General features: G+C 40.8%; 2 protein-coding genes across 3 annotated transcripts; one reads left to right on the top strand and one right to left on the bottom strand.

Annotated features, from left to right (window-relative positions):
• The first annotated feature begins 8266 nt into the window (after window positions 1-8266).
• mthfsd (methenyltetrahydrofolate synthetase domain containing) lies at window positions 8267-17248 on the top strand. Of its 2 annotated transcripts, none has more exons than XM_034116131.1 (8): window positions 8267-8461; window positions 8789-8892; window positions 9618-9731; window positions 9997-10110; window positions 10241-10331; window positions 11350-11462; window positions 11896-12021; window positions 15167-17248. In XM_034116131.1, the coding sequence occupies exons 1-8, from the start codon at window positions 8434-8436 to the stop codon at window positions 15911-15913; spliced, it is 1437 nt and encodes a 478-aa protein (XP_033972022.1). In that variant the 5' UTR covers window positions 8267-8433; the 3' UTR covers window positions 15914-17248. The 2 variants fall into 2 exon arrangements, with proteins under 2 accessions (XP_033972022.1, XP_033972023.1); XM_034116132.1 differs by lacking the exon at window positions 9618-9731 and adding an exon at window positions 9472-9585.
• Window positions 17249-18839: 1591 nt separating this feature from the next.
• On the bottom strand, window positions 18840-22536 carry foxf1 (forkhead box F1). Its single transcript, XM_034116133.1, has 2 exons — window positions 21230-22536; window positions 18840-20024 (listed from the first exon to the last, which is right to left on the bottom strand). Exons 1-2 carry the CDS (start codon window positions 22206-22208, stop codon window positions 19861-19863), a joined length of 1143 nt encoding a protein of 380 aa, XP_033972024.1. The 5' UTR covers window positions 22209-22536; the 3' UTR covers window positions 18840-19860.
• Window positions 22537-22646: the final 110 nt, after the last annotated feature.

Genomic DNA, 22646 nt, shown 5'->3' with positions numbered 1-22646 from the left:
AAATAGAGCTGTTACGGTTATGTATTTAAGAGTTATGGTTACAATGATCCTTATAAGTTCACACAAGTAGAATGTGTTTCCCCCTCATGCCTGACTGATACCTCCTTGTTTAGAAGAGCACTCACCAGCAGAGGAAGATTCACCTCATTTTCTCAACACCAGGGGAAGGATGTCAAACGGTTCTCCAAGACTTCTGTCTTCACTGGAATACCTCAGTCCATCTGCAGCTACTTAAGATCCACGACAAACAAAACAATCCACTAGAATTTCACTACAAAATCCGGACCATTGCGGGAAACATGACTCAAGCACTACGGAAGTTCGCATACAGATGTTAAATGTGGTAATTTCAGGGAGGTAATGAAAAACTGAGGTTAAAGTGGGTGGATAAAATATTTTTTATAATGATTCCATGTTAATGTGTGTCATGTCAACCATCTGCTTTTTGGGCCTCTGCAAATCCATTTTGCTGGGCACCTCAAATATTTGCACCAGTCTTTGCAAGAATGATTTTATGTCATCCTGTCTTCAATGTCTTTTAACTTGTGGTTGCCTGAATTGAACAGAAAACCTTGCAAATACATAAGTCTACATGCCTGCTTTCTCTTTCTTTACTAATGAAAGTTTCAGCTTTGGGGACAAAAAACATTATCTGCTTGCGTTTTAATTCAATTCAATTCAATTCAAAACCTTTATTTATCCAGGTGAAATCCCATTGAGATCATTGATCTCTTTTTCAAGGGAGACCTGCAGCAGTAGGTTCCACATGAAGACATAAAAACATAAACAACAGAACAACAAAAGGACATCATACAGCAACAATTACAGGGATTACAATTTACATATCTATCCACATGTACAGGTACCAACAGCATCTTAACATATTAACATATTGCAATGTCTATGCAGATGAAAGTTAGTGTGCTTAACCACCACAATAAATAGGATTGAAATCCTCTTTGTAAAGTGGCAATGATAAAACATGCTACAAGCTAAATTAAAAGAAGCAGTGCTTCATTCAAATGTTTTGGTAAACTATGATTGTTAGGAGCAAATAACCTAAAATCAATCAGCTACTCATTAGGTAACTTGGATTGTGTTTAGTAGTTGCAGAAATACTGTATAAACTACTGCAACATGTGTACTGTACTTTTGTCGCCTTTTAAATTCAAACACACTTTGGATCGCCTGGAGGATTAAAGCTGCTAAATAAAAATGGCATTAGCAAATAGCCAAGAAGTAGAAAATAAAGGAGTCAAACAAACATAGAAATACTCACGATAAGAACTGATATTACAAAACAGTTCGGTAATACGGGTTTGTTAAACCTGCATTTGCCAACTCCGAATGAGTTTAGCTGTAGGCAAGGATTGGGTTTTCTGCATGTTAATGCTAGAAGCCTAGTGCCCAAATTAGATGTTTTCAAGACCTGGTTTTTAGTTGCTAAGCCTGATATTGTTGTAGTTTCTGAAACCTGGTTAAAACCGTCTGTCATGACACTGTTATTCACATTGATGGATATCATGTATTCAGAGCGGATCGTAAGGGCAGAGCTGGTGGTGTTGCAATATACACTGCTGAGGAACTACAGTGCTCTGTCCTTCACTCAATTTCAATTCCAAGGCAATTTGAGTTGCTAGCAGTCCAAATAACTATAGCAAATGCTCCTCTCACTGTTATTGGCTGTTTTAGGCCTCCATCTGCCATCATGGATGCAACTACTAGCCTTACTGAATTGTTGTCTATGTTTTCTTCTGAAATCATATTATTGGGTGATTTAAATTGGGACTGGTTGAGTGATAAATCTTCACAGTTTAAGCAGGTTTGTGATTCTTTGAACTTAACTCAGCTTATTGATAGTCCCACTAGAATAAACCCTGCCAAACCCAAAAACGATACCCTTATAGATGTCATTCTAACAAATGCAGCTCATAAGTATGTGTCTGTTGGTGTTTTTCCTAATGATATCAGTGACCATTGCACTATTGCTTGCGTAAGTTGCCCAAAGCCAAGGGCCTTATTGTGCTCAGGCGCTGCTTCAAACACTTCTCTGAGCAGGCTTTCCTACACGATCTGGCGGAGGTTAAATGGCACTTCATAGCGTTAATTCCATCTGTCGATGTTGCCGTCCAATTTTTTATTGATCACTTTTTATCGATTATTAATAGACATGCCCCCCTTAGAAAATTCAGAGTTAAGAATAGGAACACTCCATGGTTTACTAGAGAACTATCTGATCTCATTCATGATCGAAATAAGCAATGGTCCTTAGCTAGAAAGTCTAACACTAGTGATGACTGGCTTCTTTTTCGTGTCCTCAGAAATAAATGTTCAGCCCTTATTAAAAAAGCTAAAGCTGATTACTATCTGAGCTTAACCACTGATTGTTTTAATGACCATTCCAAATTCTGGAAAACAATTAAATCACTTCAGAACAAGAAGGTTTCTAGTTTCCCACAAAAACTGAAGGTCAGTGATTCTTTTATTTCAGATTCAGATGGTATGTCTAATGCTTTCAATGCTCACTTCAAAAAGGCTGGTCACATTTTTGATGAGCAAAGTCATGACTCTCTAAAATCTAAATGGTCGTACTCACAGCCCTAGTCAAGAGATGAACTCCCCTGTTTTTGATTTAGCTTATTTCTCGGTCTCTGAAGTCTTACAGGGTTTGCACTCAATTGATCCTAAAAAGTCTGCCGGGCCTGACGGCCTCGACCCGTTCTTTTTTTAAATTGCAGCTCAGATTATAGCACAGCCAGTAACTGATATTTTGAATCTCTCCCTGTCCACTCACACACTGCCAGCTGTGTGGAAGCAAGCTCTGGTATCGCCCCTCTTGAAAGCTGGTGATCCCACTGAGTTGAATAACTATTGTCCTATCTCAAATCTTTCTGTGCTATCAAAGATTCTTGAGTCCCTAGTTTCTACTCAGCTAAAACTTTTTTTAAATTCACACAACATCCTTAACCCTATGCAATCTGGATTCAGATCAAAGCACAGTACTGTGACTGCCAGTCTGAAAGTCTTAGACGATATTAAGGCTGCTTTGGATAAAAAAACAGTTTGTGTTGCATTGTTTATTGACCTAGCCAAAGCATTTGACACTGTAGATCACCACATTATGTCTAATGTTATGTTGGTGTCTCGTTTCGGTCATAATGCCATTTGCTGGTTTCAGAGTTATCTAACCGACCGTACTCAATGCGTCAGGTTGGGTAGTACTGTCTCTGACCCTGTAACCTTGGAGAAGGGAGTTCCACAGGGCTCTATTTTGGGGCCCTTGCTCTTTTTATTAGATGTAAACAATATTTGTAATCAGATGCAATTTTCTACCTATGCTCCTTCTCTGGATATGGCCGTTTCCAATTTAAAATCAGATTTTATCACGCTGCAGCATGCACTTCTTGATTCCAAACTGCTATTGAACAGTAAGAAAACCAAAGCAATGCTTTTTGCTCCCAAGTCAGCGTCCTCTTGCCTCTCCATTGACACCCTTTATGGCGTCTCTGTTGAGTTTGTCGATACCTACAAATATCTGGGCTTTTGGTTGGACAGTAATCTGAACTTTAAACACCATATTGAAGTTCTAACAAAGAAATTGAAATGCACTCATGGCTTCCTTTTCGGACTTAAATGTTGTTTTTCAACTTCATCCCGTAAAAGGTTGGTCTCTAGCTTATTCCTGTCCCAGCTGGACTACGGTGATACCATTTATAGATTTGCCTGTCCCACTGTTTTGACCAAACTTGACCCACTCTACCATGCTGCATTGCGTTATATATCAAATGCACCCTATAGGACTCATCATTGCAAACTGTATAGCCTAACTGGATGGTCCTCACTTACTATGCGTAGGATGCAGCATTGGATTTTATTAATGTATAAAGCCATTTTAGGTAAGCTTCCACTGTACATATGTGCCAGATTTGCTCCAGTTTGTGACTCTTACAACCTCATATCCAGTGCCTGGATACGGTTCCAGGTACCTGCCGTGCGGACTGAGGCTGGAAAAAGGAGTCTTTTTTATTATGGTCCTTGGTCTTGGAATGACCTTCAATCAAGCCTAAAACTGAGGGCACTTGTCTCAATAGCATGTTTTAAATTGAAGTTGTCTGAAGTCCTTACTACCAGCTGCTCTTGCAGTAATAAGTAGTGTACCTTTCTTACTGTCCTAATGTGCACAATGTAGTGACTGCTTTTCGTCTTTTGTTTTCTTAGTTGTGTTCTCTGTATTTTATATGTTTGTGTTATGTGTTATGTGTAACGTTGCTGCCTTCTTGGCCAGGTCAGCATTGAAAATTAGATTTTATCTCAATGCTTTTTTATCTGGTTAAATAAAGGTTAAATAAATAAGAAAATATGGTTACCTACGTCAACCACCCCCCCCCCCCCCTTCAAGAAAGCATCTGCGGTCTCCGAAGCCTGATAAGGATGTGTGTGTACAAAACGCAACAAACTCTAACTGATATGTGTTGGGTCCAGGCTCAAGGGCGTATGGCACTCTCCAGGACATGCCGGGGCCCTGCCTGCCAGTAGCTTTGCCGATATCTGTGTTGATAGGTAATGGATTAAGAGCAGTGAATCAGCTTAGAAACAGGAAGTGCTCAAACGTTTGTGTGAGTTTATCAAATTTAGCAGTGATTCCATGTCAGCCACAGCTGTCACAACAAATCTTACTGATCATGGGTGTTTCTCAATCGCGAGTAAAGCTGCTTCAGAGCCACTATTTCAAGCATACTACGTCATCGAGTGCCGCCGAAGTACTGTTCCAATCTCCAGCATACTTGGAAATCTACCGAGCCCGGCGTACTCCGTTTGGAGAAATATCGAGGCTGCACATGAGTAGACTCCGCGGTCTTAAAATCCCCACAATGCTTTGCGCACGGACCAATTTCCCCAAATCTGTGGCTGAAGATGTAAGGCGGGGCCTCTCATATGACGCACACCTGCACACTTGCTAGCGTGTTCCACTCTTCGTTTTCCGAATGCCAGGAAGTATTCTTGACTCGCTTCTGAAGCAAGATGCTCGGCAGACATGTGCTACCAAGCAAGCGTACTCGCGATTGAGAAACACCCAGTGTATTTAACAAACTTAAACTAGCTTTATTAAATGTCAGGTCTTTGGCAGGAAAAACATTTTTAATCAATGATTTTATCACTGAGCACAATCTCGATTTTATGTTTTTAACGGAAACTTGGCTTGAACAAAATAACAGTGTAGCTGTTCTTATCGAATCAACCCCTCCCAACTTTAGTTTTATGTGTCAGGAAAGAATGCATAAGAAAGGGGGTGGAGTTGCTATTTTGTTCACTGATTCCATTTAATGCAGGAAGACATCTTATGGGAACTTTGCTTCTTTTGAATATGTGGCCCTTCAGCTGAAATGCTCCTCTCGAGCTCTGTTCCTAAATATCTATAGACCACCCAAATACTGTGCAAGCTTTTTTGATGACTTTACTGAACTGCTGTCTATAGTGTGTATTGACTTTGACCGTCTAGTCATTGTTGGTGATTTTAACATCCATGTTGACAACCCCCAGGACAGAGGGGCTAAAGAACTGTTTTGTGTTCTTGATAACTATGGACTGACTCAGCATGTGACGGAGCCCACGCACAATAAGGTGCACAGTCTGGACTTAATTATCTCAAAGGGTCTAAATATCTCTAAGGTTGAGGTGACTGATGTTGCACTCTCTGATCATTCCTGTGTTTTCTTTGAGAGCTCTATTTCTGTTCACAAAAATGTTCAAAAAGAGGTAACCACAAAGTGATATTTAACTGAAAATACTAGGGAAATGTTTACTCAGAATCTTTCTTCCACACTTGCCCCTGCTAACATCTCAGTAAATGAGCTAGTAGATCATTTTAATAAAAAAATTAAAAATGTTATAGATGCCATTGCTCCAACTAAGGTAAAGGAAGTGATTGGCAAGAAAATATCTCTATGGAGAAAGGCCATGACCGTGAAAACAGAAAAAAGAGAGTGTCGAAAAGCTGAACGCAGGTGGCGAAAAACAAATCTCCAGGTTTATTTTTAAATCTATAAAGAGAGACTTGGCCTTTATAATTTGGAATTGAAAATTGCACGACAGTCTTTCTTCTCTGACATCATTACCAAAAACAAAAACAACGCACGTGCCTTGTTTGCTACCGTCGACAGACTAACAAACCCCCCAGTGTCAGTAGCCTCTGAATTTCTATCCACCAGGGCCTGCAATGCCTCCTTCTTCACTGACAAAATTCAGAAAATCCGACAAGCAGTCAGTGCCTCTGTATCAGGTACAGCAAATGTTTTGTCCCTGTGTTCACCTCAAATCAATTCAAACACCATGACACAATTCCATCAGATTAATGATAAAAACCTAGAGGACATTATTCAACTTCTGAAATCCTCCTCCTGCTGCCTTGATATTATTCCAACAGGATTTTTTAAAAGATGTTTTTCATTGCATGGCCTCAGATCTACTTCACATAGTAAACAAGTCTCTTTACTCAGGTGTTTTTCCACAGGCCCTAAAAACGGCAGTCATTAAACCGCTCTTAAAAAAGAATAATCTAGATGCTTCAGTAATGAACAATTACAGGCCCATATCAAACCTGCCATTTCTAGGGAAAATCATTGAAAAAGTAGTTTTTCAACAGTTGAGTAATTTCTTGCATTTAAATAACTGTTTCGATGTGTTCCAGTCAGGCTTTCGTCCAAACCACAGCACTGAGACTGCTCTTGTAAAGGTCTTCAATGACATCCACTTAAACACAGACAGTGGCAGAACTTCAGTGTTAGTATTATTAGATCTCAGTGCTGCGTTTGACACTGTTCACCACAACATATTACTAGACCGACTAGAAAACTGGGTGGGACTTTCGGAAACAGTTCTAAATTGGTTTGAATCCTATAAAGGACAGAAAAAACTTTGTTTCTATAGGTAAATACACATCTGAGTTGACAAATATGACATGTGGGGTACCTCAAGGCTCCATCTTGGGGCCTCTTCTCTTTAACATCTACATGCTACCACTGGCTCAGATAATGAAAAACAACAAAATAAGTTACCATAGCTATGCGGATGACACACAAATTGACATAACAATTTCACCAGGAGGAGACTATGCTCCAATTCAAACACTGAGTAAGTGCATTGAACAAAAAGATAAAACTGAGGTAATGGTTTTTGGAGCCAAGGCAGAACGTATAAAAGTTAGCGCTGAGCTTCAGTCTGCAATGTTCAAAACAACAGATAGTAGGGGCTTGGACTGGGAGCTGTAGGGTCGCCGGTTCAAGTCCCCGACCAGACCTAAAATATGGAGTGTGGACTGCTACGGAGAGGTCCCAGTTCACCTCCTGCCCTGCCGTGGTGCCCTTGAGCAAGGCACCGGACACCCCCCTTCCCCCCTCACTCCCATTGCTCCCCGGGCGCTGTACAATAGCTGCCCACTGCTCCTAGTACTAGACTCCTGGTGCTAGGATGGGTTAAATGCAGAGGCCAAATTTCACTGTGTGTGCTGTGTGCTCTGCATGTGTGACCATTAAAAGAGGGTTTCATCCCTCCCAATTCTATCTATGCTTTTATCTTCAGTAGACTCGACCACTGTAACGGTGTCTTCACAGGTCTCACTAAAAAATCTATTAGAAAGCTGCAGCTAATTCAGAACGCCGCTGCTCGAGTCCTCACTAACACTAAGAAAGTGGATCACATCACTCCTGTTCTGAAGTCTTTACACTGGCTTCCTGTGTGTCAAATAATTGATTTCAAAATACTGCTGCTGGTTTATAAAGCTTTGAATGGTTTAGGCCCAAAATACATTTCTGACTTACTGCTAAATTATGAACTATCCAGAACTCTCAGGTCTTCAGGGACTGGTCAGCTTTCTGTCCCCAGAGTCAGAACTAAACACGGAGAAGCAGCATTCAGTTATTATGCTCCAAATATCTGGAACAAACTCCCAGAAACCTGCAGGTCCGCTGCAACTCTGACTACTTTTAAATCCAGGCTGAAGACTTTTCTTTTTGCCGCTGCTTTTAATTGAACTATTCACATCTTAAACTGCACTGTAACTTTTATCCATGTATTTTTTCTTTTAATGTTTATTTTATTATCTTTGCTTTTTAATGACTGATTTTAAATGCCATTTTCTTAATGTCTTTCATTTTTTGTAAAGCACTTTGAATTGCCTTGTGTTGAAAGGTGCTATATAAATAAACTTGCCTTGCCTTGCCTTGCCTTGCTCAACTTTTTGGGCCTCGTGTGACGCTTTCAGGTTCGCGTTTGATTCAAATTGACCTTTCTGAGCCACCGTAGCAATGATAAACAGTGACAAGCAGCTGTTCCATCAGTGTTGTGTTACTGAACTCACGTGTAGGACCTAACTGCGTGTAGTGTAGAGTATAACGAGTGTTAAACCAGAGACGAATTTGTTTCGCAAACAACACAATGGAGCCTGCTATACAAATAAATCCGGGTAAGTGGAATATTCGTGAAGTATTTTTGGTGGTTAAAAAAATGTATGTCGATGCACGATAATGTATAGCATTTGGAAATGTTTGGCTAATGCTGCTCCGTCGTACTTCATTCACTTTGGTTGTTCCGATGGTGAATAAACTAATGTGTATCGACAATAACACAATTGAGCATGTTGTAGGAGTAAATACCGTAGGTTAACTATTCGGGATGTTTGGTTTGTAGCTATTTTTGAATGTGAGCGCATGCTAATGTGTAGCAGTTAGGCTAATGTTAGCATTTCTTCACATTGAGTCTGTTACTGAAGCCTGCGCTTGTTTCTCTCCAGGGGCGACGAAATGGGACATTCGTCAGAAAGTTTGGGACTACATCGAAGAAAATAATCTGGCCAACTTCCCCAGGCCTGTTCACAACAGAATACCGAATTTCAAGGCGGGTTAAAACTATTTAACTGAGAGAGCATGCTGGACCACACGGTGTGCCTCTGTAACGTTATACTAGTTATACTCCAAATGGAGACTCTGTTAACTCACATATTCAGTGGCTTTAATATCGACACGGTTGCGAAGGCTGGTATCTGTTTATTCATTCAATCACATTTATCCAGGGTGCTCTACGCACTTTGACTTGTTCACTGTCTTTTGCATGGGGGCCACGTGTACACAGGACGCTGGATGTAATGACACCATACGTTACAATAAAACCGATGTTTAACACGGAGCTAATTATAACAACACGCATTAGAAAACCTTTTAAAGTAGTAATATGTTGTGGAATTGCTCAATAAAGCCTGCGATATAGCACACATACATTAATCATTAAAGCAAATGTTATCTCGGAGTACAAAAACATTTTCATAAAGATGTAACATGTAATGTAACTTTTTGTTCCTTATATTGTTGAAAATGATAGTTGTTTAAGGAGTTATATGTCTGTATGGGAAAACAAATTGTTACAATATTATCCCTAGAAGGAGGTTTTCACAGCAGTCTCTTTACTGTTTATGCCTAGGGTGCAATTCAAGCATGCAACAGGCTTACTGACCTGCAGGAATTCAAGTCCAGCAAGACAGTCAAAGTTAACCCAGACAGGCCCCAGCAGCAGGCTCGCTTTCTCACTCTGGAAGTAAGTTAACTCGCTACTTTCTTCTCATACAGGGTGCTTTCACAGCCTGTGCCAAAGTGTCTGAGCTGCCGGTGTTCACCGGGGCCGCCGAGGTGAAGGTGGATCCCGATAAACCCCTGGAGGGGGCTCGGCTGGCAGTGCTTCAGGTAGCACTGCAATGAGGAAAAACATACCAAGAACAAAATGTCAATTTGCCCCACACGTGTTAGAAATTCTCTACTTGACTCAATAACTTATTAAATATCACTTGTTGAGGTGTAACCAATTATTTCTTATCTGCTAAATGTTACATTTCATAGTCATTATTATCACCATAAATCACTGAACCTCTTTCAATCTATTAATTATCTGCTAATTATATTAACTGATAGTAAATATCTGGTGGCTAACATTTGGGATAATCTTTCACAGGCTGGGAAGACTTTATTGGTCCCAACTCCTCGTCTTCGTACGGGCCTTTTCAACAACATCACTCCTCCCGAGGGGGCCAGCAAAGAACAGCTGCGCATCTGCTCTTCTTCCCAGGTTTCAAATCGCTGATTTTACACATTTCCATCAAATGTTCACCCAAAATGCCATTATGACTTAAAACCCCCCAATATTCCTCAATTCATATTTTATTCTCTCTTGCTTTTTTCCATACCTCTTCCTGTAGGGGGTGAAAGACTTCAGTGTGCCTGTTGGCCTGGATTCAAAGGTGAAGGTAGACCTGGTGGTGGTCGGATCTGTGGCGGTGTCCGAGAAAGGTGACCAGTTATAGTGATAACAAATTGATATGAACATATGCCTAAAATGTACCTATTTCATTTTTCAGTGTTGAGCCTTAAACCAGTTTCACCATATGGATATTTAAGTATTTTTTAACAACAACAATCGAGATTAAAACGCACTCACCCACAAATAAAAAGTAGTTAAAGCCACATGTGTGGCCTCTGTTTTTGCTGGTTAAGAGACATTTTAAAATATCTATTTAAGTTTAAATGAACAGTTAATTCCTAAAACATTAGTACCTGTTTTTCTATACCTGTAGTGCCGATAATCAATCTATATTGCTCTGTTGAGAGTTGCAGTTTTGGAGAGGTCAGCCTCCTCAAATATAATTGAACTAGATGAATGGACTCCGCTTGTGATGCTTAAAGCTCCAAAAATACATTCAATACATTCTTTTCAGATGTGCTAAGGTAGAAAAAAATAGGTTTACACAAAGTTGCTCACAGCAAGGTCTGTAGATTATCTTGAATAGCTGGGTTTTTATTAAAAAAAAGGACTAAATAATATTAAATATTTCCATTGCTTGTGATTCTCGCCCTCTGAGGAAAGGGAGTTGTGGAAAACAAAATCACATACAATGCCGTTCGGTCCTCATTTTCAAAGTTCAGAGAATGTGTTGCTGTAAAACAGATGTTTAACATAATGAACACACTTCAAAATGGCTGTATTTAATGCCACTTTGTTCTCATTAACAGGTTGTTGCATCCGTGTTCCCCTCTTCAGTTTTCTTTGTACTGTTTCTGTTCTGATTTTATGTGAAGCGTATTTGAGTATTAGGAAAAGCGCTATAAAAATCCAATGTATTATGTCAAATGAATTAATCGGAAACTTTATTACAGCTAGAGGATCTTTACTTTTTTTTGTTACACTTTGTAGATCTTTGATGTCCTCACAAAACAATGCTGCACTAACAGTGAATGTAGACTTATTTTGTATCGCATTGGCAAAACCTCCCATTGAAAAGGTACTTATGTCTCTATGGCTCTTCTGCAGGCTTGCGCATTGGGAAAGGCGAGGGCTTTGCTGACTTGGAGTACGGCATGATGGTGTCAATGGGAGCAGTCAATGAGTCGACTGTGGTGGTGACCATCGTCCATGACTGCCAGGTTAGTCTTTCTTTTTCATCAGAGCTCATAACTCTGAACATGGAATTTAAATATTTATCTTCTCTATTACAGTTGAAACTATTATTCCATTAAAGCTATCTTTTACTTTAACTAACTTTATCAAATGAAAACCTGATTAACGCTTTAGCAATAAAATGGATTACAATTTCTCATTTGGTGAGACATGTTTTTACTTTTATCATTGTCTATTGTGCATCAGTTTGTGTTTTTAGTGGGTAAAATGTCATAAATAATATCATATGCGCAACCCTACTCATATTTTAGTACATTTAGAAGTTCATACTTGCAAATATCATTCAAACAAATTCCTCCCTTTTCTGTTAATAAATAAGGTTCTTTTTACATTGGACTGTTAATCAAACACTTGATTACTGACCTGTTTTGTTTCTTATTGGTATATTTATGCTTTCAGGTGATGGACCTTCCTGAGGAGTTAATTGAAAGTCATGACCTGACTGTGGACTACATCCTCACACCCACCAGAGTTATTGAAACAAAGTGCCAGACCCCCAAACCACAGGGAATCATTTGGACTAAGGTAAGTTAAAAGGATTGTTTTGTTTTTGCTTTGTTCTACTGTATTCCAGTATACATGCATAGAGAGGCGAAGTCCCTCCCCTTCCGGGGACCTCCATGGGACCTTATTTCGGAAAAAGTATGTATTGAAGTCAATGGAGCGAGACAACTTGTCTTTCGATCCACGAATTACACATATGATGTTTGTCAATCTTAAAAAATAATTTCCATGTCAATAAAGTCAGTTTGTCGCGTTGAAATATAAGACGCAAAAAAAAAAAAAAATACGCAACGAGAAAGACTACAAATCCCAGAATCCCGGTCCCGCATGCTGGCTCTTACGGAACCGACTAACTCCCCTTGTGTGTACAGCTCTCAACATGCCCAGACTTGTAGTGATTTTCACCTCGTTTAATACTTTTCGCCTCATTCTGAAAGAAAGAAGTGAAATGTGCCATCGTGACGGCCGTCTTGGTGCGAGACGGGAGATGTAGGTCATTGAGCGGTTTCACACAAAAAAAAAGTGTTACTTCAGTTTTACAACACATTTAAAAAATGTTGACTTGCAAAATTATGTTTTAAATTGACAAACATCATATGTGTAATTTGTGGCACAATTCAAACGGGATCGAAAGATAATCTTTCTCTCGCCATTGACTTCAATACATAATTTTTCCGAAATAAGGTCCCATGGAGGTCCACCGGAAAGGGAGGGACTTCGCCTCTATAGAAATCAGACTTGAATTTCGGGTGTATTTTATTTTAAAGTCAGTTTAAAAATAGGACATCAAGATGAAGGAAATAAACCATGACTAAAAAAGCCTCCTTGCAGATCTTTATGTTTTTCAAATGAAGCAGATAGAAGTTGATTGTACAGAGATTCTCTGTCGTAACTACCTTACTTAATATTGAGCTACACTGCCCTCTCATGGACATGTAATGAAATCCCACATCATCAGTGTTTGCCATATTCATTCTCCTTCAATTGACCCTTTTTAATCAGTATTTGTAAGAAAACAATTTATATAAACATACTTTTAAGAAAAATTAAAAAGCAAAATACTTAAAACATGAGAAAACAGCCAATAAGAAATTAACTGTATATGTTTAAATGTTAGTCCAAACTGCTTCTGATTCACTGACCTTGATGGAGATGTTCCACCTGATCATTTGTCTTTTATTAGACATTATTGGGCCATTATTCCTGCCATGAGTGTGTGCAATACCTCTGGGCTCCTTAAGACATGCATGTTATGGCGCATTTCCACTACACGGCCTCGCTCGGTATGGCTAGGCCTCGTTAGGACTGGCTCACTTTATGGCGCATTTCCATTACAGTTTAGGAACTGGGGTAGTATCTATAGTAACGCAGTGTAGGCGGAGCCGTGACATCATCTTCAATGAGAACCCCAGAAAAACAACACAGCCGTTAGCTGTTAGCACTCAGAGCTCATAGCTCCTCATATATGTTCAGAAACTAGACAAAAGTTAAACAAGTACAAACCACAGACTGCCTGTGTCATGGCGAATACAGTCGCTGCTTTATTTATGTCTGTATAGGCCGTTGTTGTGAGTGTGGACGGTCGGAGCATATACTGCGTTAGCTTAGCCAATCTCCATTTAGAAAACACGCATTTTAAAAGGTTTTTCGCCTGCAGACTTGTCAAAGCATTAATTCATGGTTTTTACTAACCGGTATCCGTATGTTGTTACTTCGGCATCATTTTGAAACGTGTATTACAATTAAATCACGGTCAAATACGTCCATCTTGTTGTAGTTGTAGCCCCCTTGCCAGCGATTCTCTCTCTAGTTTAGCATACTCAGCCTCGTTGTCTCTGGCCCTAGACCCACGATTTTATGAGGCCAGAAAAACTGTGAATTAGGACCCGCCGGCCGGTACTAGGCCAAGTGGAAACGCAACCAAAAACGGGCCGCTGACGTCACAGCCCTCTAATGGCGCGTTTCCACTACACGGCCTCGCTCGGCCCCGCTCTGTATGGCTGGGCCTCGTTAGGACTGGCTCACTTTATGGCGCATTTCCATTACAGTTTAGGAACTGGGGTAGTATCTATAGTAACGCAGTGTAGGCGGAGCCGTGACGTGATCTTCAGAGAACCCCAGAAAAACAACACAGCCGTTAGCTGTTAGCACTCAGAGCTCACAGCTCCTCATATATGTTCAGAAACTAGACAAAAGTTAAACAAGTACAAACCACAGACTGCCTGTGTCATGGTGAATACAGTCGCTGCTTTATTTATGTCTGTATAGGCCGTTGTTGTGAGTGTGGACGGTCGGAGCATATACTGCGTTAGTTTAGCCAATCTCCATTTAGAACACACGCATTTTAAAAGGTTTTTTCGTCTGTCTGCAGACTTGACAAAGCATTAATTCATGGTTTTTACTAACCGGTATCAGTATGTTGTTACTTCGGCATCATTTTGAAACGTGTATTACAATTTAAATCACGGTCAAATATGTCCATCTTGTTGTAGTTGTAGCCCCCTTGCCAGCGATGCTCTCTCTAGTTTAGCATACTCAGCCCGACTCAGCCTCGTTGTCTCTGGCCCTAGAACCACGATTTTATGAGGCCAGAAAAACTGTGAATTAGGACCCACCGGCCGGTACTAGGCCAAGTGGAAACGCAACCAAAGACGGGCCGCTGACGTCACAGCCCTCTTAAACCGTGCTCCGCGCTGTAGTGGAAACGCGCCATTAAACCGTGCTCTGCGCTGTAGTGGAAACGCGCCATAAGTAAACAGGACCCAGTGACCTCACTGGCAGGAAGGCCATGTCTGATCATCAAAGGCTCCTCTGCCCAGCCAGCTTGGCTCTGCAGCGGCAGGGGAACGTCAGGTCAAACAGGCCAGTGCAAAAACAATAGCCCCGTATATCCTTTACAGGACGGCTCCCTATCAAAGGCTGCCAAGACACTTACAGGCCCAACAAATCAAGAGGGTAGTCTTTATTTTTAACTGCTTGGGAAGTGAACTGTCCTGTTGCTATGTATGGGCTCTGAGCAGGATGGAATAATACCAATTACCTTATCAGATTTTGGATTATTCATTTGACTTTTCCGTAGGTATGGGCTCAGAGGTCTATTTGTTTGGTGTGTGTGTGTTTGACACCCTTTCCCTTCAACCCTACTGAGACTGTTTTGTGTCTCCAGTTGGACCCAGAAAAGCTGGAGAAGATCCCCGTCCTGAAGAAGCTGCGTGAGCTGGAGGAAGAGGGTGGAAAGGACGTAACTCTGGGCGTGGCACCCGAGGGAACAGAGCCTGGTCTGCACACAGGTCAAACCAAAAGGCCACCCAGACGGAGGCCAAGGAGAAACATACAGCAGGACGATGAGGGAGAGTCCAAACAGGAGAAAATAGGGGATTCAGATCAGAAACCGAGACAGCGTCCACCAAGAGTGAGGAAAGAAGGCAGGGGAGATGGTGGGGGAGAAAATGACAGAGAATTCAATAAGAGAGGAAGGGGAGGAAGAAGAGGTGATAACATGAGGGAGAAGGATCAAGAGGAGGGTGCAAGTGAAGTCCCAACTCAGCGTAGGCTCCCTCTGAGTGTGACCACAGTGTACCTGGGGGGAATCCCTGCTGGGCTGCGTGTCAGTGAGCTGAAGACGGCCCTCAGAGAGAGGGAGGCCATCCCACTGAGGCTCACCTGGCAGGGGGCTCAGCACCGGGCCTTCCTGGACTACAGCGACCCTCAGGCTGCAGAGGTGGCCCTGGAGTCTCTGCAGGATCTCAGTCTGAATGGTCACAGTCTCCAGGCCGAGCTGGCCAAGAGCCAGCGGGGAGGCAAGAGGGCTGGACAGTCCAACCGGAGAGAAAGACCACCGACGGCTCCGGAGAATACAACTGATCCCCCAGAGGCTGAGAATGACACCAATGAAAAGGCTGAGCAGGAATAGCAATAAGCAATACTCAGTCAAAGGAGTTTATCGTGAACCAACCTTAAATGCCTTAAGAAGAATCTAGTTTGTTTTATATATTTTTGGATTTACTACAAGAGGAAATCAGTTATTTGGACCATAGACATATAATTTGACCCCTAAGGCTAATGAGCTTAACTAAATATGAATTGAATATGCAATTGTTCAAACGAGAAAGCATTTCCCTAGAAAGGTTTTTTTTTTACATACCATTTCACAATAATTTACCTATGTGCCTTTTTGCACACACACATCCACACACAGACACACCACCTACCTACTGGTCTGTGTACACACAACCTTCATTGCTTTAAGGCGGTTAATTATTTTTTTGACTGAAATTCATTTCTTCAAAACAGTCTTTGTTAAAAATACAAGTATAGAGTTAACTGTTGTAAAGTGTTCAGTAAATTTTATTTCTACAACCAGTTATCAGTGTTACCTCCTCAGAGAGGGTTTTGTTTTCAGACTGATTTGTCTGCTTGACTTTAAAACCTTTTAACTGGTTAGTTTTTGTTGTTAAAGATGGCGCCATAATTTACAAAGTTTATACAATCTGGATGATTCCCGAGCTAGGAAGCGTGACATTTAGAGAATTGTCCTTGGTCTAACGTTTCTATATCCATATAGACCACACAAATGAACTTTTTTTAAACGCTTTGCGAAACTCTTTTCCTTTTTTTTTTTTTTACCTATTCTTAAAATGTCATGCAATGTTCACAGCATCTCTAATATTTGATTGCCCATAATTGCATTATTCTTTTCCTATTCAATTTAAAAAATAAAAATAACAATGTGCTCCATTTGAAATAGACTGCCATACATTTTGAGCAAATGTTGGCGTTAGACAAATTTAGAAGATGTTTAAAAGGCCATATTTTAGTTGTGATATGACATTTGCATAGTTCGTCCTTGCTCATAAGACAGGATTTAGGAATTCTATAAAACCAACATGATTGTAATGTGTATTTGACTACGATCTGGTTGTAGATTAAAAACATCTAAACATTTAGGACTTTGTGTAGTCTCGTTGGAGCTACACCTTTTGATTTCTACTTGCTTACTGTGGTTTTTACTAAGGTTTTTTTCAGGATATTTTGAAAATACACATTGTACATTTAAAAGTTGATATTTGTACCTTTGTTGATTAGGAAGTAGATGTTCAAGGCATTCTGTTTAGTTAGACAAGTTTGAGTATGCAGCCAGCCCCACCATTCAACTTTTAGGAGATTCTACCAGGCCTGGCTGCTGTTTAGTGTTAACTGTTTGTAACACGTTGCTGTATAACATTCTTTACTAAAGCTTTTGACTGTACTGGTTCAGCTTAGTGTCTTTTTTTTTCCCGAAAAAAAATGCAGTGTCTTTCTGTTATCTTCTATTTGGGGTCATTGGCAGAATTTAGGAAATTGCCTGTTTTTGGATATCGACCAGCGAACCTTGATAAAACCGCACTCCACCTCAACCCCTAAAACTCTTGCAAATAACACTTTTCACCAAAGAGGCATTAATAACGTCACAATTTAAACTTAGACCAGACCACTGAACTTACACAAAAATATATATAGAAAGCATGTTGGTGACTTGGAAATGTTGAACCTTTTGAATATGAATCCAGTCAGTGTTTCTTGATGGGTAAGACAAATCATATAGGGTGATTTATTGTTGCCCTGTTTTTAGATACAAAGTAAAAGATGAATCTGTTCTCAAATACCTGTACTTAGATGCGCACAAGCCACTCATCAAAACCCAATAGCCTGTATCTTGTGCCCTATAAAGACAGACACATTATCTGGTCTCTCACTCCTGTCGGTCTGCAGTGCCAGACCAGTATCCTGTTTTCACTGAAGTCTTGATTGAGGCACACAGCATGTCTGTCTGCACAGCGCAGGCCTCTGGCTTTTTATGGAGCTGTCATCCAGGCCTGGTGAGGGAACAGCTGTCGATCTCTCTTTCTTTCAGCCCCGCCAGAGCACTGGACCTCGGCAAATGTCATCAGTTTGTTAATGCGCTGTTGAGCCTGCCATCCCCGTGCTCTAAGGCATGCTCGTTTTACTGGGGTTCAGTCAGTGGTCATGTTGTGAGATTTCAGAGCTACACAAGTATTAAAACACAAATGTTTGTGTACACATACGCCTAAACGGCATTAAATGAACAAGATCTCTTAAATTACAATCCTGTTATTTGAGCTTACTCAAGACACAACACTCGGTGAACTAGTAGATGCTAAAAAGCTAAATTGCTGCCACCATGCTGGCAACTGTTATTGTTTTTGAAACCTTAAACTACATTTTATAATCAATAAAACTACACTTGCATACCCCAAATATACAGCCATTAAAACTGATTGATATTTGCCTGATTAAGAATTAAAAGAAAAAAAGACATACCCTCAACAGCTCTTACTTATAAGTTATGTAAGACCCACATAACCTTTTTTTGGTTTTATAAGTTGTTAGTTAAAATCCAGTCTTTACACACCCCGAGTTATTCAGAAGGAATAACAAAAAGCAGTTTTTCCGCCTGTAACCAAAGGCGTGTGAGATCTCTGCCTCTTGATTTGTTACGCTTTAATTGCTGCGTACACTCTCCTTACATAGAGGGTGAAGGATTTATTTCTAAAGCCTTTTATTTAAAACCTATTACTAATTAATCATTGTTTTGTGGAAAGTCAGATTTTTTTCCCTTGAAATGTCAATTTTATTTAATCATGCTTGACTTTTTTTCTTAAGTGTAGTATAGGACCACTTTAATGTGGATATTATACCTTCATTTTGGCTTCCCTATCAACAAAGATTTAGTATCTAAAATCCATGTAAAGAGAGTATGCCCCTTTTTCGTTAATAAAGTAATTAATTGAAATTCTAAACATTTATTTAAGAACCCTGTTGAATAATTGTACATAGTGTTATGTCTCAGAAAGAAGCAGAATTGCCTTTAATCTTAAACTGCTGCCAACAATTACATATGTTGTGTGGTATTTGTTTGCAGAGTCCCGAAAACATTAGCATGAATTGTGGGTGAGTAATGAAATCGATTGTTTTGTGTATTTAGGTTTCAACAGCCCAACAGATATATTTTATTTCTTTACAAATGATTTGTTGTAATATAACCTAAAGATTAGCCCTCATTGATGGACCCTTGCTAATTTTCTAACATTATATAAGTATACAGTGCTGAAAGTAATGGTCTACATAGATCTAACACAAACGACATAACAGTGCTTACAATATATCCTCAATTTTCATTTTAAAACAAATAACAAGCGTTCTGACAAATATTGCCAATAAAGAATATACCTCTTTGGCCAATTCGCCTGAAATTAAAATATGTAGGCCGAAAGAATAAATAAAAAGATGCGCATAGGCTATTCAAAAAGTGCCTTCATCCTTAGAATATATGGACATATTTTATGTGATGTCCAAAACTGTTCATTCCAAAATTCAACGCTGGTATGAAAGTCCAAAAAAGGGAAAAAGGAGCCTCAGTCTAATTTGTCAAAGAAAAGGCAAGTTAAAACTTTAGACATAAAAGTGTGTGCATTTTTACATTGACTTACTTCAAGAAGAAAAAGCATTAACAAAATGTGAAGTGGTAGTCATCCGCTCTGCAGGACTAAGTACCAAACAGCAGCAGGGTTTCAATACACCCAGTCTTTACCCCGCTGGACGATGTTGATGGCATGAAAAAGTTTGTCTTTATTATTATATATTATTATTATGTGGTTGATTTGTGATTGGCCTGTCTCCGTGTTTGTCGCTGTGTGAAACAGTACAGAAAAGTAGTCCGGTCTACTCGAAGCAGTGAGTGCTCTCCATGGGCCGGGGCATGCCTTTATGTCTCTCAGTGGTTATTTAACTCATTTGTTCTCTTTTCAGTTCACCGTCCTGGGACACCGTCCTCTGGTCTGCAGGTTGTCCGCCGGGGCCTCACATGACGCAGGGCTTAATGTCCTGGTAGGAGACCTGCTGGTGGTGGTAGTACGAGCTGCTGCTCGGTGAGTGCATCGCGGAGGACGTCATGGCGTTGAACGAGAACACGAACTCCTTTCGGTCACACATGCTTGGAGACTGGGAATGGTACCGAGGAATACCTGTGGAAAAAGCATTTAAAAGATATGGTCACAAATATGTTCAATGATACATGGCAACTTTCCAATAATGTTGTTTGGAACTATAACATAAAACCCATTTAAACATAATAGAATGATTGTATAAATACAAAATGTAGGCTGTAATTGTTAATTGTCAATTAGGTCTGTTTATGATGGAAATGTCATCTTAGAGCAGCCATAACTTTGACTTTAATTTCATTGATCTATTTGTAGCCTAGGCAAATAATATTACACTAATAATAAGAATACAAATAATAATTATAATAATAACTTGAGACAACTTTGTTAAATTAAATATAGTGTCCATCCTATTCCTTACTAACAAGTATGTTGTTTTCAACAGCTGTCCAACCACATGTTATTGTGTGAAAAGAAAGCTCATTATGGAACATTTTCTCAGAGATGACCATTATTATTTTTTATAATAACAACACTTTTGCTTATTTAATGTATAAAGGACAGATAAATAGCTCCACTGGTTTTTACTAAGTCGGATACAAGTGTATAGGCCTATTCCTCACAGACCCAAAGTCCATTTAGCAAGCGCGATTAAGCTTGTGGAAAGCGGAGGCAGGCTTGCAGGCTAATTGACAGTGGCTCTCTTGCACGCCAGTCCCGGAGGACTTGGTGCCTCGGGGCAAGGCAGGCTGCTCTTGGCCGCGCTTGTTTTTCTTGCCCAGAGATTGGCACTGCTCTAAACTGTCCCGGCAGACTATCCCTACCCTCTTTTCTTTATCATTGCGGAAACTGAAACCATGCGAGTTTAAGCCGCCTAATTAGAGCCGGACAGTGGTGAAGAAGATTACATTTTTTTGTGGGAGAAATACGTGGTTTCATAACTGTCCTTAATTGGCTTGATTTTTATTGTATTCATCCCTTTTCAATACAATAGTTGAGATCAGCCCATGTTTAGTGACAAATACAGTGTGAGATTCTACTAAGGAAATGTAAAGCTGTTCAGTATTACCAATAGACCCACGATTATAAAAACCTGTTGAACTTGGTTGAAAATATTGTGTAGACCTCTTGAAATTAAATGTATTGTGGTGTTATTTGTAAATATGAATGAAATTATACTATGATTTTATTTATCTTCACACGTTTTTCTTAATGAAATTTTCCACAGTCTTACACAACATGTTTGAGTTTTTTTAAGTAGATAAATTAGAAGTGAATAAGCTTACCTTGTAAATCTGTAGTATTGTGCCCGTTCTGGTGCAAGTAAGATTGGTCCAATGAATGTGTGGGCAAGCTGGGCTGCAGTGAGTTGGCCCCTGGATTACAAGGAGACAGAGGCTGCTGCTTTATGTAGGAGGCCCCGTTATTCAGAGAGGCCGAGGGGGCTGGAGCCCACGCCGAGGCTGAGCTCGAGTAGACCGGATGAGGCTCCATGACTCCTCCGCTGGTGAGCAGAGGGGAGCCGGAATTGTCGTGGTGTGCATAATCACTCCCGGTGGATCCTGTACAACTTCCCATGTAGGAATGTCCACCGTTGGTTGACAAGTGTGACATGCTGTGCCCGGACAGACCCATCCCTTCCATGTTACCTGCCAAGTGTCCATTCATCATCCCAATCCCGCTGTCCAGGGACAGGCCGTTGGGTGGACAGGAAAGTCCCCCGCCGTTCCCCTGGAAGTTGTAGGACTCGGGGATGTGGTTGAATCCCAGGCCGTTCATCATGCTGTACATGGGCTTCAGCGCCTGGCACTTGCGCCTAAAACCCCTCGGTCTCCTTCTGAAGGACCCTTCCTCAAACATAAACTCACTAGCCGGGTCGATAGTCCAGTAGTGGCCCTTCCCGGGCCTGCCGAGGCCCTTGGGCAGCTTGATGAAGCACTCGTTCAGAGACAAGTTGTGACGCACGGAGTTCTTCCATCCCTGGTATGAGCCCCTGAAAAACGGGAAACGGCTCTGTAGGAACTGGTATATTTCACTGAGCGTCAGTCGCTTGGTTGGAGAGCTCTGGATAGCCATGACTATTAAGGCGATGTATGAATATGGGGGTTTCTCTGGTCTGCGGATCCCAGCGTTTGTCTTTTTGGTTTTCGTAGTGGAGGATGCGGTTTCCATCACTGCCGTCTGTCCGTGCGGCTTCTCCGGGGCAGACATCGGACTGCTCTGAGCAGGAGTCTGCGCGGCGGGCTGCTGGACCTCTGCCGTCATTAGTTAAATGTAGTCTTCGAGATGGCAAACGAAAATAGTTGGTGTCCACCTTTCCAGCTATAAACACTTTAAAGTAAGATGCTAGTTAGCTGGCATAAAGAGTCGAAAAAGTAACCGTAGGCAAACTTAACGAACGAGTCAAAATCGAAACTGTCTTCTAAACTCTGACTTCTTCCTCTTGATGCAGTCCTGCAGCAGCCTGAAGCCTTGTACAACGCGTCCGAAATGGGATGAGGAGCAGAACAGGAGCCGCTTTCCACTTCAGTTGGTGTGTTGTCGTGCGTCCGAAGAGCTCACTTTTTACTTATCTGTTGCCATCAGCGCATTGGAAGCTGGATGTCTTGGCCATCCTGATGTTGGGACCCGCCCAGATCCCTCCTACTCCAGTGGTGGGCTGTAAGTATGCACATCTGTGTGCGTTCACTTTTCAGGGAAATG

The sequence above is a fragment of the Trematomus bernacchii genome, unplaced genomic scaffold (assembly GCF_902827165.1).
Source record: "Trematomus bernacchii unplaced genomic scaffold, fTreBer1.1, whole genome shotgun sequence".
NCBI lineage: Eukaryota > Metazoa > Chordata > Actinopteri > Perciformes > Nototheniidae > Trematomus > Trematomus bernacchii.
The sequence above is the reverse complement of the archived record's forward strand: the minus strand, read 5'-3'. Positions and strand labels throughout refer to the sequence as shown.